General features: G+C 37.1%; 1 protein-coding gene across 4 annotated transcripts in view; it reads right to left on the bottom strand.

Annotated features, from left to right (window-relative positions):
- Window positions 1–4,228: 4,228 nt before the first annotated feature.
- Window positions 4,229–18,537, bottom strand: part of LOC109002046 (protein GLE1) — a 32,609-nt gene continuing 18,300 nt past the window's right edge. For 3 of the 4 annotated variants that reach the window (XM_018979618.2, XM_018979616.2, XM_018979619.2), the window contains 11 exons: window positions 16,567–16,715; window positions 15,830–16,001; window positions 9,870–10,065; window positions 9,658–9,767; window positions 8,974–9,044; window positions 8,024–8,105; window positions 7,334–7,408; window positions 6,528–6,611; window positions 4,967–5,098; window positions 4,748–4,870; window positions 4,229–4,667 (listed from right to left, as the gene is read on the bottom strand). In XM_018979618.2, the coding sequence (XP_018835163.2) occupies window positions 4,395–4,667; window positions 4,748–4,870; window positions 4,967–5,098; window positions 6,528–6,611; window positions 7,334–7,408; window positions 8,024–8,105; window positions 8,974–9,044; window positions 9,658–9,767; window positions 9,870–10,065; window positions 15,830–16,001; window positions 16,567–16,715 (1,467 nt within the window). In that variant the 3' untranslated portion in view covers window positions 4,229–4,394. The remainder of the gene's footprint in view (window positions 4,668–4,747; window positions 4,871–4,966; window positions 5,099–6,527; window positions 6,612–7,333; window positions 7,409–8,023; window positions 8,106–8,973; window positions 9,045–9,657; window positions 9,768–9,869; window positions 10,066–15,829; window positions 16,002–16,566; window positions 16,716–18,537) is intronic. The other variant, XR_001997957.2, reaches the window with a different exon arrangement.

Raw genomic sequence — 18,537 nt, 5'->3', positions numbered from 1 at the left:
TAATGAAAAACTGTTTGGTTTTGAATTAATTCTAATTAATATTTCTCCAGTAGTGACTCATTCTTTTCCATTGTCCTTGCAAATGACCCTTACATGTCCTACAGTTGAAGTATATGGATTTTTCTTTTTGTCTCACAGGATTTATTTGCCATAGCACAAGATCAGCCTTGAAGGTACTCTCTCTCTCTCTCTCTCTCATGCTTGCGTAAATGTTAATGCACATTCAGTCTGTTACATGTCCTACAGTTGAAGTATATATTCTATTTAAGTATAGGATATATGAAGGCAGCAAAAAGTACTAGCGCCAAGCAGGCTGTTACCACTATGAGGGTAATGATGATCCTCATTTTCTTTCAGTCGCCTGCATTTAAAGGCAATCATTTGTTAGGCAGCCAAAATGATCCTTTTTTTTAGTGATTTAGTTTGTTTTCTTGGTACAGTTTCATATTCATGAGGCTTATACTGTTCTATTTTTCTTTTGCAATAATAAAAGTTCGAGAATTCCATTAAAAGAGACGCAATCATTGGTGTTTGGCGTTGTTAATTAGTGTGATAAAACTAATCTGTGATAGAAGAGGAAGTTGTGGACAAATATATATACTTACTTGCCCCTTGATATTTAGTTGAACTTGGAGATTTAGATGTGTCTCCATAAAAGCTGTATAACTCATACCTCAAGTTTCCTTAACAACAGATTTGAACTGTTCTGGTTGGGAAATATTCTGCACGTTATCTAAGCTGATGTTTCCTGTAACATTCACTTGGCCAAAGAAATTTTGGTTGGACAGAAAATGACAGAAAAAGATGCATGTGGTTGTCTCTGATTATTTGCAAATTAAGGCTAAGTTTGGTTGTGTTAATATGAGTTCTATTTTTCTTAATTCTAGCATTCTGACGTATGCAGCCTGGTATTCTCATCTCAGTCACACCAAACTTATGCATCTATAATCCTAACATGATTTTTGATTGACTACTTCATGCTCAAAGGAAAAAAAATAGAATTAACTATCTAGAAATACAATTATGACATACAAATGCAACATCATTTCTTGTTGGCTAAACAATTGCATTATGTGTTTCAAAGGCTAAAACCGGTTTACTTTCCTCTTTTCCTATGAAAAAGTTTGCAACTTACACTCAAATATAATAAAGGTCAGTTTCAAAAGAACTATACAAATAAAGAATTCCTTTTCTCTTTAGATAGCTCACGATTTTGCACTTGATGCTATGATGGTTGACTATTCAATCAGGAGAAATGATCAAGTTGAAGCCTTATAGTGGGATGCTCAATATTGACTTTGGAAAAGTAATTGGAAAGAGAGATGTTTATCTTTTGTAAGTTCTGTTGGCAACAAAAGCTTTCAAAGCAGTGAATTTCATGCACCTGATGCAAGAGTTTCATCCATTATGTCCACCAAAGTTCAAGTTTCTGGTCTCAGACCTTAGATCTGGGTTTTTTTTGTTATTTTGCTAGTAAAATGGCTTAGATAACGCTCCCTTTCTACAGAGGAATTAATATCTTGATTGTACTAATATAAATCATTGTAGTTTTGTATTTTACAATGTAATGTAATGTGTAAATAACAAAATAGTGTAATATGTAGTGGATTGCATGCATTTTAGTTTTTCATTTTTATATATTTTTATTATTCTGGAAAATGTTAGTATTATGCTATTTAATGATGACTCAGAAATTGTTTTCATAAAATATTATGCTTTTGTAAAAAAATTATGATTTTCAACACTTTTTTAAAATTTTTTTTGATAAGTATAGAAGAATTATACTTTTCAACATTTTAATTATAGGCTTTTATAAAAATAAAACAAAAAAAATGCTTCTAAACGCTTTACATACATTAAAAAAAAAAAAAAAAAACTGGGTACAACTTGGAACCCGGATTTCCGGGTTTTAAAAACCCGGATTAATCCGGGTTCCGGCCCGGGTCTGACCCGGATTAATCCGGCCCGGGTTCCGGCCCGGGTTTAAAATTCGGGTTCCGGTCCGGGTATACCCGGGTTCCCGGGTCGGAACCCGGATGAACACCCCTATTCACAATGTGCCTCCGAAACTAATAATTCCATCAAAGTGAACCCTCGAACTTTCAAAACTTTCCAATCCTCCATTCTGTCTACCATAGTGTTAAATCTAACGGAAACTCACTGTACTTGATACTCATGTGCATAACATTCACTGCAAAGATTTAATTTTTATCTAATTTATTATCATTGACCATATAAAATATAAAATAATATATGCTATCAATTAATAATAAATCATAAATCAATAATTTAAATGAAAATGTGTCATGGTGACTTGAACCAATGCATGCCTCTTGGAGATAAGAGTCTTAACCGCTTGGCCATCAAATGATGGGTTGTGCCCTTTGGTAAATTAGAAACATTTTCAATGAGTTCTCTACAATTTGAAAAGTTGTGACTTCTCACAATTGTTTTTTCATTTTAGTTATAACATTTCAAAACTGCCCTTTCATTATTTATAAATAGGGAATCTCACCTACATATTTACTCACTCTAAATTCTTTATAAAAATTAGAGAAACACTTCTTCATTTTTTTATTTTTCTTTTTTTGGGCTTTGGTTATTTTATATCAAGTTCGAATATCTTCTTTTGTGTGAACTAAAAAGAAGATTAACGGGAATCGCTGTTGTTGTATTTTGAAGTAGACTGTTAAGAAACCTAATGTATGTTTAGATTTGGAGGCGGCGAAATCTACTCTAAGGAAAACGTCCATCACAATGTGTCTCAACATCGGATTCTCTCTTTTTAATTTATTTTTGTTATTTTTACGTATTCTCTAGTTTACAAAATATTTGTGCGCGCTCTTCCCCCGCCTCTTTATGGTATAGTTTCTAGCAGCTTGAAACCTCCTATAGTGGATATGATGATCCTTATACTGGATATGTTGCGGCAGTCAAGAAGAGATATGGTGCAGCAATTGGCGCAGCTCCATCATCAAGTTTTGTTTATGATAATCAGGTATCCTGATTATTCTTCAAAAAGTGATGCATTGTTCTTATTTGGTTCCTTTCTATCAGATTTGCAATGGAATCAGTTTTCATCATCACCACCACCAATAACCTTGATAATTAATTAATCTATTTGTATTGAACTTGTATAGGTTTGCCCCATTTTTCTTACACACCCAAAGGGCAGTGCCTTCGATTGTGGGCATCAGTAAAACTACTCTGTTTTTCTTTGTTGTTTTATTAGGGGCCTCGAAGTTTGCCCCATTTGTCGGGGTGCAACTGAGACTACTAGCATAACTGCATAAGGCTACTGATCGGCTCTGCTGCACATCTCTGAGATTAGTGGCAACAATTGTTTTTGTTTTCCATTTCTAGATATTAAAAATTGAAAATGGTTTAGATGAGCTATGCTAGAGGCTGGGAAGTATTTGAATGTGCAGGGGTGTGTGGTCTGTATCTTGGTGGATGCATAGTTAGTCTAATCATTTTTTCATTCATCTTTTGAGTTGTTTTGTATGCCAAACTAGAAATCCAATGGGATAGTAGGACCATGCTATGATTTGATTTAAGAGTAGTGATAAACACACGACACTTTTTACAACACATGTTAAGAGCCCAGCTACATATACGCATGAAAAATGCGCTGATGTGACAGTGTGCCATGTAATTTTTTATTTATTTAAAAAAAAAAACTAAAACTAAAACTAAAATTAAAACCAGAGTCTTCAACCTCCTAGCAGCAAAACAAAACCCTAGCCGTCCAAAATTTGCTCTCTAAAATGATTGTTATTGTGATAATTCCATGTGTTCCAAACTATAAGTGCTTACATTATATTTAAAAATATTTGAGATAAGCCTACATAAAAAGGGGGACAATGATTTGTAGCTTTTACTTACAAGTTGTGCTTAAATACATCGCATAATATATAACTCATTTTAATTAAAAAAAAAAAAAATCAAAGTGCATGCTTTTTATGCTAGCTTATGAATGATATGTTTGGTGAAGCAAGCTTATTAATAGATTTTTTTTTTTGGAATTTTCGTTAGCAATAGCATCACCTAGGATGCTGTTTTATCGGAGAGGTATAAAATTCCTTGAAATGATAGTTTGGGAAATGCTGTGTGAGGAGCCCACCAGCTCCCAAACATACAGCATAATCCTAATCAGATATTGCACAAGACTTGTACCCAAGTCTTCTAAGACAAGCACCCTGATGAAAAAGGAAAGAGAAATAAGGCATGTGGAAGAGTCATTTTACTATAACAAAGGGTACCCTGCATGCTGGTTTTGAATCTGATTTGAATCGTTTTTTTATATGAATTGTTGGAGACAGAATACACAAATTACAGTACCAAAAAAAAAAAAAAAAAAAACAGAGAGATGAAGTCTTGGTAATATTTAATCATTAGAAATATTTATTTGGTTGCGGGCGAGAATACGAGTTGTGGTAATCTGGCTCCGGCACCATAACACTTGATAGCAATGAACCCTGCAGGGCCCTTCCCTCTGGCTCCTTGAGGAACTCCTTATCTTCCATGTAAGCTTGAATCTCAGCAATGGTCGCTCTTAACCCCGACTCTTCACGTGCTTTCAGTGCTTCCAGAAAGTTGTTAGAGATGATGCTCAGCACCTTCATGAACTGAGATTTGTATTTTCTGAAGAGAGCAAACCCTGCCATCTGTAAAAACAATAAGATTTTGAAATGAAGTTTATGCAAATATTTATGCAAAAGAGCTTAATGTTTGTATATTAACATACTTGCAGGAATGCATTCAGTGCAACGGCAGTATATCTATTGGCAGGCATGGTGTTTAAGAACCGTGCAATCCATGCCCAACCTTCTTTCAGGCCATGTATGTTCTGGACACCCTGCACTTCTGTCTGCCAAAAAAATGATTCTTGGTAATAGCAGCTTTTCGTGAACTTCCCAATAACTAAAAATAAAGTTTCCATCACCTCAAAAGCATAGGTACAAACCTGAATGACGGCCCCATACAGTTTCATGTAGGACTCTAACCGTCTCAAATGGTCCTCAATGCTCTCAATCTTTCCTTCTGTTTCTCGGTATCCGATGGCCTTGTAATAAGCTTCTTTGGATTCAAATGCCGACTGAAGTTGAGAAAAATAATTTAAATCCATACCGTAGCAGCAGAATCCAAAATAATAATAGCAGTAACAAGTGGTAGGGCCAAGAAATTTAAACTTCCCATTTTGTTATTTTATTGGATTGGTTAACCACTTGAATGTATATCCATATCATTAAGTGAAATTTCAAAATCTCATAAGCTAGCCATAACTTGACTATTTTCAAATGGTTGGTTTTGGGAAAATAATTTAATAATAATCACCATTGTAATTTGTCTCAAAAGCTAAAATATGCCATCCAACTGAACATCTTCTATTGAAAGAAAAGAGTACAAGACAAAGAACGAGGAAAGAAACAAAGGAATTGGATAGTTACCCTCATGCTCATATAAGTATACAAAATTCCACAATAACAATCAATGCTCAATACAGGTATTGCGATCTCTATTTGGTTTGCCTATTATTTACTAGGGCTGGTTTGGATGCTAAAAATATCTCAGAATATCTGTGAAAATAGTGAAAGGGTTTGTGAATAGTAGTGAAATAGTTGAGTTAAGATGTTTTATTGGGTTTTGGGAAAGGGAAGAGAAAAAGTTGAATAAAAATATTATAAAATATTGTTTGAATATAATTTTTATTTGAAAGTTTGGGCAAGTTGTATAGGGTTTTGTGTTTTGTTTGGGAATTTGGAAAAATAGTAATGATTAGATGAAAAAGTTAAAGATTTGCAATTAGAAAGTGTTTTGTGTTTGAATGATGTTTGGAAAGGAAATATCTAGGAATACTTGAGAATAGTTTTGTTCCCAAACGGGCCTAAATCTATCTAGATTTGATAGGTCAGTCAAGCCTCATCCCGTCTATTTTAAGCAGGAACATCCACATCATATGGAACTCTTAAGTCAATCAACCATATGTAAAATCCTTAAAAGTATTGACAAACGCATCAATGCTACCCTACCCTGCCTTCCTGTCCCTACGCAAACAACAATTGTTAATGTGACACGTTTTTTGTATACATCCATATAGTGGTAGTCACATACTGGTTTTACAACATCAGAATATATGGAGACACGTGATTTCCATATTTATGTTAATTATCAAATGCATGTGCTTTCATTTGTTCTGATTTTGTGACTGCAGTCTGCAGGAAAGTATTAATATGGTACAGTTGCAGCAACAGGTGATGTTTACATGTGGGATGAGGAGAAAGGCAAGGATAACTGGTTAACCTATGAACGGTGGGTGATGAGTGCAGAAGGCCAAGACAAAAGGATGAGAGTATTGGGGAAACAAGTTCCTTTGGAAAAAAAATGATTTTTTTTTTATTGGAAATGTATACTAACTGACATGACATGAGAAATTGTCCTCAAAACAATGATGGATTAATCATCAAAGCCAAACATAAAATAACCATAGATTGATGGTAAACAAAGTTCAAGTTGATAAACATCACCTTTGAGTAAATTATGTGCTTTGGAACAGTGTAAGTGCAGACTCTGTGGAACTCGGCTAGAAGGAGATCCATTGCATGTGGAACCTGATTCACATATCATCGAAATATAAGCAACTAAATCTAATATGTACAATAGCTGCAGATTTGATTAAGTCCTCTTCCCACCTGACTGACTCCTGACCCGGAAATGACTTCAGTATGGAGACCAAGATGGCAGAAGTCTATTTTTAAATAAATTCTAATTCAAGGAAAGGATCATGCAATAACCTCCTACAATCATAGCTGCACAGCATATGCACATACATTTTTTTTTTTTTTTGAAAAAAAGATGTATGCAGGTTTCCTTGAGATTAGTGGTGCTGTGACAAGAATGAATCATGTGAGGGCTTGTACTCTATACTAGTCATATTAGTATCCGTATCTGTGTATTTCCAAATTCATGAACTCTAAAACCTTTCTTCCAATTTCATACAGAAATAAAAAATTCCACGAAAGACCTGTAGAAATTGTTTCATTAAGATCTCCCTAGATTGTCACATGAAAACTTAATTATAACCAAATTACCTGCTACTATCCGAACCAACTCGACATATGAGCATACAATTTTTTTTTCACATGCAAAACAAGTCAAGTAGTCCTTAATGTTGCCATATTTTGAAGTTCAAAAAATGAATCCTTTAATTATTCCAACCTTTGAGTAGCATCCTAATGTGTAGAAGAAACTAAAACATAGGAAACAGTAATTAACCCGCGAAGGATCTCTATAATCAATGTACATCCTTGTCAATCAATTAAACACATCATACCTGTGACATAACAAGAACAATGACATAGCCACATGCAAAAGCATCAGTATTTGGGCTTTCACAACGAGAGACTACCTGCATCAAAATTGGTAAATATGTTGTATTCTTAAACTCACTACTTGCATATAAAAACACAAACAAAAGAACTTCTATTGTCAATATCCTGAAGTAAAAATTCTAAGATCATATGATGGGAAAATATTCTGAGCTGAAGAGCTTCGCAAGACTGCCATCAATTACTTTCTTTTGATTTTTTTATCAGTATTTTGTTATCAGTTACTAATTTCTTACAATAAGAGGAAGTGAATATTGAAATCCTATTGTCAGAAAATCTAATATTTTTAACACATTACATAGTAATATAAGGGGCCGTTGCACTTCCAGTTTGTTGTATGCACATACACCAGATTTGCTTTTATTCTGTCTGAAATTTTACACTGCAACGGTTAAATCTAATTTCAAAGTTCTACATCCTCCATTGTTTTGTTATGTAGGTGATGAAAGATCGATGCTGTTTTTCAACGCAGTTTCCATATAATAGCAGAAATCCCATATTTTCCAACTTAAAGCATGTTCAACATGCATGATCCCAAATTTTCCCTCTATCCTCTACATTCTCTGAACGAACCAAGCAAAAAATTAATCAAGATGGGAAAAAATGCACGTCTGTGACCAAATACTTGAAATTACCTTCTTTGCAAATGCTGCAATGCTGATCGACTGAGGGCAAAGAGGATCATTAAAAATCTTTACAATTTCCCGTGACTTTTCTCTGCAAGTTGTAAATTAATAAAGCCAAAAAATGCTTATTGCGTTATTGCAACAAATTCTGTCCAAAATGAAAACAATGAATGAAACTAGAATTTGAATTCTTTAATAATTGGCTTGTTTTTTTTCTCACAATTGTCTGAGTTCTGCACATATGGTCCATGATTAGTTTCGAAACAACTACTGATTGAATCTAAAGTTTTTGCATTAACATGGAAGGCAGTTCCATTCATATAACTGAGAGGAGTTGGGAGGTCACGAACGAGATGATTATGGGAATGTACACGGTGCACTGGTTCACTAAAATGTTGGAAGACTGTTCGACAGGCAAGAAGAAGTAATTTTATGCTACTTCACTGGATGTTAAAGCTTTATTGCTAAGACATGTGCTAATGCCCATGGTCGCTATATGGCCCAAGTGGAATATGGAGGTGGTGTACAACCTCCATTCTCCATGAATGGATGACGCATCACAACCTCAACCAGCTTGATCGGTCACCATGATTCTATTAGTTCACTGTGAACGATACAGTTAAAAAACCAAATATACCAAGGGGCTGGCACTTAATTTACTGGTCCAACCAGGCAGTCTTATCCAATACAGTCCAGGGCAAAAGTCCACTCTAAGACAAACAAAAAAGAAGTCCATATCACTGTCATGGTGAGCCACCACACAAATCTGATTGGCTGGTGTGAACGGCAAAAAAATGGGATGCAGGGTGAGTTGGGTTCAAGAACACAAACACAAGAAAAATAAATAAAATAAAAAGAACAGATATTTATGTACAAGAGTATAGATAATAAAGGTTGACCAAAAAAGTCTAATCACAAAATATTAGGCTAGATTACAATGAAAACTAAAATCACCTCACCTGACGATCTCTTTTGTCCCACTTATTTGTCTTATCAACCTAGCAATATGTCTTTCATAGCTGCTGAAATCCTAACAAAAAATTAGACCATGTCACTCAATGATATAAAGGATGCAAGTCAACATATCTAAAAAAAAGGAGCGAGATCCTATATATTGCATGCTCAGAATTCAGTAGCTTACAGCCATGACAACAGAAACATGACGCAAACTCTAAGACCTTGTTTTGTTAGGCCATTTTTTTAAAATTTCTCAGAAAGATTTAAAATCAAACCAAACATCTTTAAATCTAAAAAAATACACTATTTCAACTTTTCATCTAATCATTATCCAATCATCATCCAAACACAAAAATCAAACAAACCCCAATACAAAACACATCAAAAAAGATTATTCAAAATTTTCTCAACCTTGCACAAAACCCAACAAACACTACATCTAAAACTTTTCTCACAAATTCTCTCAATTTTCTCAAAAATGGAGAAGCCAGATATGGCCTAATCTACGACCAACAGTATCAAAGCATGAATAATTACCTTTTCTTTTTCTCATTTTTTTCTAAGTAGTTTATCCTTCTCCATAAAAGGTCCAAATAATTTTTTCTTTTTAAGTATAAAGGTCTAAAGAAAATTATGAAAACTCATTCCAATATTTCAAATCTTAATCTCTGTAGATCTAGCAATACCTTATTGTGAGTTAACCTCAAAGCCTGGTTACTTTCCTCTATCTGCTGAAGTTTTTGTAGTCTCCCCTGTTCTAAAAGAAGAGCACTTTCAGCAGCCCTGAGAACGTTACCTGCCATCACATTGCCAATTAATACATCTGATGAGGGAAAAAACCTTAACTGAAACAAGTCACTAAACATAACACACAAAGCATGTTAAAAATAAGGAATACCCTCTGATTGTGGGTTTTTTGATTCATTTGACATTCCTGAATTGGCATCCAGTTGGCGTCCTGCAGCTGCTTCTTGTGCCACCCCAGCAGCAACCTTTGCTGCTGTTTCATTAGCTTCCCTTTCAGCAGCTTCTTTTGCCTCTCTTCTCTCAACTTCTAAAGCAACTCTTTTTGCTTCCTCAGCTCTAAGTCTTGCCTGCATTTACAAAATGTTTTTATCACTAATTAAGTATTTTTATGCATTCCCTGTGACTCAGTAGGTATATCAGAAGTAATTTGACACTTTCAGATTTACCAGAAAAGGGGGGGTATGTGACCAGAAAGCCAGTTGGAGGTAGCTAAAAAAGGGAATGCATCTGATGAAGAAATGGATATTCATTTCAAATAAAGAACAAATTACAACCAAAAGTGAAGAACGTTGTACTTGCAGCAATATAGAACTCTAAGGCCATGTTTGGGAAGTGAGATGAGTTGAGAACGTTCTCATCTCAAAACTTCTCATAATTTCTTTCTTAAACATCATTTACACACAAAATACTTTTCAATTTAAAATCTTCAACTTTTTCATCTAATCTTTTTTTTTATATAAGTAAGAGATAAATTTTATTGATACGAATGAAATAGACATAGCCTATGTACACATGATGCATACAAAAGGACACCTAAATACATTCTAGATTAGGGACAAGAAGTCATGAGCATTGTTTCCATCAAGTACAATGGCTGAGAACCAAAGCAATAATGTGTGTATAAAAAAATTCTGAAGCTCCGCCATAGTGCGCTCCCAATCTTCAAAGCACCGCTCATTCCTTTCCGACCAAGTACACCACATGATGCACAGCGGAATCATCTTCCACGCTGCCGCCACTTGAGTACAGCCTTGAATCTCCTTCCAACAAGCCAATAAATCAACCACCCTTAATGGCATTACCCAAGTGACACCAACTCTTCTAAAGATCTCATTCCACAACCCCCTTGTCACCTCACAGTGCAATAATAAGTGATCCACAGATTCTCCATGCTTTTTACACAAATAACAACAATCCATCACAATGAGCCCCCCTCTTCCTCAAGTTGTCCGTGGTCAAAATCTTCCCAAGAGCAGCAATCCATACAAAGAAAGCTACTTTAGAAGGCACACGAGACCTCCAAATCTTCTTCTAGGGGAAAGGAACATTACCCTGTGATGCCAATATTTTGCAATACACCCTAACTATACATTTCTTACTGCCATTGGACCTCCACTGCATCTTATTCTCTTGTGCCGTAATGTTTCCCATGGAATATATCAACTTAAACAATTATGAAACAGTGTGCAATTCTCAATCATGAATGTCCCTATTAAAAAGGACATTCCATTGGTAAGAACCATGAGAAAATACCCGCAGATCCGTCACAGAAGCCTCCCTGGTAACTGCAATACGATAGATAGCTGGAAAGGCCCTATCAAGAGTGCGATCTCCACATCAAACATCATGCCAAAACCTTATTCTAGAACCCTCTCCAGCCACAAACCGGATATGATTTTCGAAACTCTGTCATTCCCTCCTAATAAATTTCCATAAGCTCACGCCATACCCCTCCCTCACTTCATTGGAGCACTAACCCCCCCAAGCACTTCCGTGTCTAGAGTCAATAATTTCCTTCCATAGCGATTCCCCCACCAAGTGGTACCTCCATAACCATTTTCCCAACAAAACTTTATTGAAAGTCCTCAAGTTGCACACTCTCAAGCCACCATTCGAAATTGGGAAACAAACTTTATTCCAATTAACAAGATGGAATTTCGTTTCCTCCCCCACTCCCCCCCACAAAAAAGCCCGAAATACTTTCTCAATCCTATTCGCCACCCCTGCAGGCAAAGGAAATAAAAATAAAAAATAGGTGGAGAGGTTAGTTAAAGTGCTCTTAATTAATGTGAGTCGACCCCCTTTCGATAAATACAACCGTTTCCAACCAGCAAGCTTTTTCTCTACTTTTTACCAAATAGCTCTAGCCTTAAAAGTCGTCCCCAATGGGAGTCCCAAATATTTCATAGGCAAAGAAGACACTTTACAATCTAGGAGACTCGCTAGGCTGTTGATACTAGGCACCACGCCCACCGCAACCATCTCAGACTTACCAAGGTTCACCTTAAGCCCTGACACGACTTTAAAACATAACAAAAGTGCTCGCAAAGTTTGAATCTGGCTATGATCCGCTTCACAAAAAAGGAAAGTATCATCTGCGAATAAGAGATGTGAGATTATGATAGAGCCGTTAGTGCCATTACCCATCGAAAATACGGATAGAAACCCTCCTACAACAGCAACCTTCACCATTCGACCAAGTGCTCCATAACTATAACAAAAAGAAGAGGAGACAATGGGATTCCCTTGCTTCAATCCACGTGAACTGTTAAAAAATCCAGCAGGGGTGCCATTAACCAGCACCGAGAAGTGAGCGGTAGAGACAAAATGTCGAATCCAAGAAACTCACCTATCACCAAAGCCACACCTCCTGAACAAGTATAAAAGAAATTCTCATGTGAATATGCTTTTTCCATATCAAGCTTGCAAAGAATACCAGGAACTCCCTCAGTAGCAAGAACCTTCAAAATGATTTTGTATACTCCACTCACAAGGCTTATGGGGCGGAAATCCTCAACTGTCGTAACTCCATGTCTTCTCGGTAAATGAATGCCGCATTGAGGCATTTCTCAAACTTCTTGAAAAAGTGGAATTCAAGGAAAAGTTGCATAACATCACATTTCACAATATCGCAACAAGCTTGAAAAAATCCCATTGAAAAGCCATCCAGACCCCGCGCTTTGTTCTTAGCCATACCACAAATGACCTTATAAATCTCGTCTTTGTCAAAAAGTCTTTCCAACCAACTCGCACTTTGCAAATCAATAGACTCAAACAACAAATCATCAAACTTCAACCTCCAACAAGCCGGTTCCATGAGGAGGTTCTCGTAATAATGCACAATATGATTTTCTAATTCAGAGGGGGAAGAGAGGACTTAAGTACCTGAGTGAAGTGTCAATAGCATTGCTGTGCCTATGCGAATTAGCCACTTTATAAAAAAACTTCGAACATTTATCACCTTCTTTTAACCAAAGGGCTCGGGATTTTTGTCGCCACAAAGTCTCCTCCATCAATAACACCCTCTCCAATTCAGTCACAACCGAACTGTTCCTCAATAATACCTCCTCCGAGGTGTCTCCCATCAATTCCCTCCCCTCTAACTCCTCCATAAGGATAGTCTTCTTATTGTCAACGCTACCAAAAACTTCTAAGTTCCACTTCTTTAGATCTTGCTTCAAAGCCTGAACCTTACCTACAATAATGAAATTGAGAGAGCTTGTGAACTAATAAGAAGACCACCAAGAACTCACCTTCTCTACAAAACCATCAGCTGCTAACCACATATTTCCAAACTTGAAATACCGGCGTCCCCCATGAATACCTCCACAATCTAACAAAATAGATAAATGATCCAAGCAAATTCAGGACAACAGCTTTTGAGGCAGCTCCGGAAAGTGGGCCTCTCACAAAGGAGAGATGAGGAACCTATCCAATCTTGACCAACCCTGGCTATTTGACCAAGTGAACTCGCCCCAGACAAGAGGAAGATCCATGAGGTCCAAATCAAATATGAACTCAAAGAACTCCTCCATGGCTAAGGAATTGCGATAATTCCCCAATCGCTCACTGGGAAAGCAAGTAATATTGAAATCCCCATCCATACACCACGACACCTCCCATAAATAATATAAACCCGCTAACTCCTCCCATAGTCTTCTCCTATCTCTATCCATGTTTGGCCCATATGTGCCTACAAAAGCCCACTCCCATCCATCTACAGTATTTTTAAATAAACTAGCGACCAAAAAATTTCCAACACACTCCTCTACCGTCTCCACCACTCTTTTATCTCACATTAAAAGAATGCCGCCTGAAGCTCCCGAAGAGGACAAGTAGGACCAACCCACATACGAACACCCCTACAAACTATGGATGATTCTTCTATCGATGACCCGCAATTTTGTTTCTTGAAAACACACCACATCAACCTTCCACGACCGCAATAAGGATTTTATGCAAAGGCGCTTATTGCGATCGTTAAGCCCCCGCACATTCCAAGAAAGAATCTTAGGCTTCATAAGTACAAAGAGTGCCCCTCCCTTTCAATCTATCCCTTCCGCCACTCCCCTCCTTCGCTTCATAATTAATAGTACATGTGAGCCTTTTGAGTTTCCTATCTCGCTTTGTGGCTGACTTTGAACGACCATCTTCAATGGCTACAAGGAGGGCCCTAAACTGTTCTTCAAAGCCTACACAAGAAACCCCAATGCATGCATGTATCTCCTCTACCTTGTTGAACACCCACTCTAAGACAAACATTTCTAGGTTAGGACTAGGGGGAAGTGTGCATAAAGGAGTTGGTTCAGCACCCCCCCCCCCCAAAAAAAAAAAAAAAAACAGAGCACTCACTGTCACAAATAGCCAACTTAAGTCGTTCACTGATCAAAATTGCATTGTCTATCATGTCCATCTCCGCTGGATTGCTCTAAGAGCCCACTAAATCATTTTCCCGTGAGTTTTCTGGTGCGATGGTGGAGGCCTATGTGGTCATTGGTTGACCACCCATCACGACCAACTCTTCAAACAAGAAGATGGGAGGGAGAGGCCTCCATTGTCGGAACCCCCTTTGTTGGGAGTACGACTGCCGATGATCTGAACGACGATGTTGTTGCAGTCAAAGCACTGACGTCCTCCCTCAAGTTGTTTTGTGTTGGACCTGACACGTCGGAAGCAAGAGGGGCACAAAATCCCCATCAGTGGTTCCACAACCTTCGACAGGGCCCCCTGGCTCTTTGCCGGCAAGGGTGGTTGATACCCACAGCCTTCGACGGTGCCTGTGGCGTTTGGGTTAAGTATTCTCCAAATAGGTCCATGAGGCTCGATTGTTGGAGAATCTCCAGGTACGACCGGGTAGAAAGTTGAAGCGGGGCTACCATTGTCGTTTGGCAGTGCTGACCCAACGAAGCAACCTTCTCGACCAACCTCCCTCAAAACCTCCGCCAGTTTCTGCCATCCCATTCTGTCTCTGTCTTCAGGGATAAAAATGCAATTTCGGCGACCACCCCCTCGGTACTCTACCAGTGCCATGAACACGCCTTGGGAGTTTGAGCACCTCTGTGCTATAAAGCCCCCTATCACCTTCCTGATGGCTTGTATAAAACTCCTTTCTCCTAACCTTCAAGCAATCCTCCAAAGATTTGGTGAACCAACATGCCGTAGCTAACTCCAAGCTCATATTTTTCACAAACTTTCACCCTTTTTCAGTAAAGGAGCACCCATCGGCCATCCCTTGACACCACAAATGACTTTAATTCTATAACAACAACTTTCGAAAGACCCATTTTCCTACCCATACGAGCAAACTCGCACAATCAAGCAATCACCATCCCTTGACATCTCTAATCATTACAACTTTCTCAAATTTTTAAACAAAATACAAAAAAAATACAACTTTTTCAAATTTCAAAACAAAAATAATATTACAAAAAAATTAAACTTTACTATATTTTTATTCAACTTTTTTTCTCTCCTTTCCCAAAACCCAACAAAACATCTTAACTCAAACCATTTCACTATTATTCACAAACCATTTCACTACTATTCACAGAATTCACATCTCATTACCCAAACATAAGACAATGTTGTGATGAGACAAAAAAAAAAAACTAGAATGGCATGCACATTTAAGCATGTTGGGTTGGAGAATGTGATGATATTGTATCAGTTAAACAGAGTACTGTTAGCATAAAAATACAAATGAAACCCTCCCCCACCCCTCCCAAAAAAAAAGTGTTACGTAATCTAATGGAGTTCCTGTTTGCACATACTCCAAGAACTGACAAGATAACATGGTACCAAAAGATATCTACAGAAGCAATCAAGTCAAACCTCAGATTCTGCTCTAGCTTTTTCTTGGCGTATTTTTTCTTCTTGGAGAGCCTTTTCCTTTCTTTTGGCCTCTTCATAAGCTGCATCACTTCTTATTTTTCTTTCTTCTATTTGTGATCTCAATTCGTGGTCCCGCTGAACAGCAGTCAAATGATTATCAAGTGCTTCTGCGCTACAATGAGTGAAAGAAAATACAATAATTGATATGACCCATAGTTAAGACCCCAAAAAAAGGAAGAGTACAAAAGGAAAATGCAAAATGCAGTTTAGACTTCCAAGACTAGACAGTAAAAAAAACTATATCATGCTCCAGCGAGAAGCAGCAACAGATGCCAAAACAAAGTTTACATGCTCAAATGCCATCGTTTGACAACAGCAAAACAAATGACTGTTCAATATTCAACACTTAATGCAGATCTTATCGACCTACATGACATTAATTTTTCAAATATCTTTCGTGAATATGCAATTGTAATTTTTGTTGGTAGAGAAAAAAATATATTAAATCGATAAGAAAGAAATCTAAATAATGGGGTGAATCAACAGTAACTAAAAATATTTTATTATGCCTTAAAGTTCACTTTGTAGGTCTATAGAAAATAATAGTAGGAATTTAGATATAACAGGCAAAGGAAGCAAAAATTCATGACAGCAGAGACTAGGATATTCCAAAAACTCAACCATGTCTTCGGTCAGGAAAAAAGAAAATCATTGTAACAAAGAACAAATGGTCTTACATCTTGCGCTGATATTGAGTATCAAGTTTCCTCTCGATTTCCCATCTTGCTTCTCTATATTTCTCAACTCGAGTGAGTGCAGAAGCAGACTTTTCAGTTTCACCCATCAAATCTGCCTCTAGTGCAGAAATTTTGCTCCTAATATTCTCCTATTAGTCAATCCAAACACTAGTTTATGCACCAAGCAGGAAAGATTACTGAGACATATACAACAAGACCAATCAAAGAATGGGTTTCTCTACATACAACAACCGAGAAGTCAAGGAGAGCAAGAGACGAGAGGTCAAGAAGAGCGCGAGATAAACTGGTAAATTTTTATGCATCCAGGTTTAACAAATAATTCTATGGAAAAAATGAATGAATGAATGAATAAATAGAAGGAAAAAGCTATACACCTTACCTCCGTAAAGTGGTAATAATAGTATGAGCAGCAATGGCAATAGTTGAACTAAATTTTATGCATTATTATATGTACATATAGACAAAAAGAAGACAATTTCAGCATCCAGTTTAACAGATAATTCTACGCAAAAATAAACCCATATATGAGGAGCAGAAATGGCAGTAGCAGGCATAGATTTTCAACACAATCATACATTAGTAGAGACAAAAACATTTCTTTTTTTATGAGTATCAAAACTTCATTAATAAGCACAAGAGGTGCAATTCACGTACAGGACAAAAAGATTACTATTAATGGTTTATGGAGCTGCCAATGTGTGGGATGGGTTGAATTAGTTTCAAATGGAGCTTCGGGAGGTATTATTGTAATGTGGGATAGGAGGGCTGTGGAATTAGTAGACTATTACGTGGGTGAATTTTTGGTTGCATGTCACTTTAAGAATGTGGATGATGAGGTAGAATGGGCTTTTGCTGGTGTATATGGCCAAAATTCTGATGCTAGTAGAAATATTTTGTGGGATGAAATCACGGGAATCTGCAGCTGGTGGGAGCTTCCATGGTGTAGAGGAGGGGACTTTAATATTACTCGTTATCCTTGTGGAGTGAGTAAGGGATTCTATGATTTCTAGAGCTATGTCCGAGTTTTTTTATTTCATTTCTGAGCTGCAGCTGGTTGATTTACCAATGGTGGGAGGGGACTATACGTGGTCAAATGGAAGAGCATGGTCCCGGCTGGACAGATTCTTGGGAAGCACTCTTTCCGAAATTAAGACAGAAAAGACTGCAGCGAATTGTTTCAGACCATTATCCTATCTTGTTGGATTGTGGGGGCATTGTTAGTGGAAAGAGATATTTTAAATTTGAAAATATGTGGTTGGACGATGAGGGTTTTATTGAAAGGGTAAGGAGGTTGTGGGTTTCATATCAGTTTTCTGGTACTCCAAACTTTGTTTTGGCTGGTAAGCTTAAAATGTTAAAACAGGATTTGAAAAGATGGAATGTGGAGGTTCTTGGCAATGTTAATAATAAAGAAAACAGCTTATGGAGCAGCTGCATATTTTGGAGGAAAAGGAGATGAAAGGTGAAATATCCTATGAGGAAAAGGAGAAGAAGATAGGGGTAAGGGCAGAAATTGAAAAGCTCACCCTTATGGAAGAGATTTATTTCGTGGAGGCAAAAATCAAGAATTCTTTGGCTGAAGGAAGGTGACAAATGTACGAAATTCTTTCATGAAATGGCTAATTCACACCATAGACATAATGCTATTGAGGTTCTTCATGTAAGTGATAATGTTATTACCGATAATGGGGAGATTGGAGATCTTTTTGTGAATTATTATGAGAAGCTTTTTCGGGAAGAATATTCTTGGAGACCTAAGTTAGATGGGCTGTCTTTCGAGTCCATTGATCAGGTTAGTGCAGATTGGTTGGAAAGGAATTTTGAGGAAGAGGAAGTTCTTGATGTTGTTAAAGGTATGTATAAAGTGTAAGTGTCTTGGAGAGACCTTTTGTTGAAGAAGAAATTTACAAGGTCATTTCTGATATGGCTAAGGATAAAGCACCGAGTCCG

Source organism: Juglans regia, chromosome 12 (assembly GCF_001411555.2).
Source record: "Juglans regia cultivar Chandler chromosome 12, Walnut 2.0, whole genome shotgun sequence".
NCBI lineage: Eukaryota > Viridiplantae > Streptophyta > Magnoliopsida > Fagales > Juglandaceae > Juglans > Juglans regia.
Note: the sequence above shows the minus strand (reverse complement) of the source record. Positions and strands in the feature narration are given on the sequence as shown.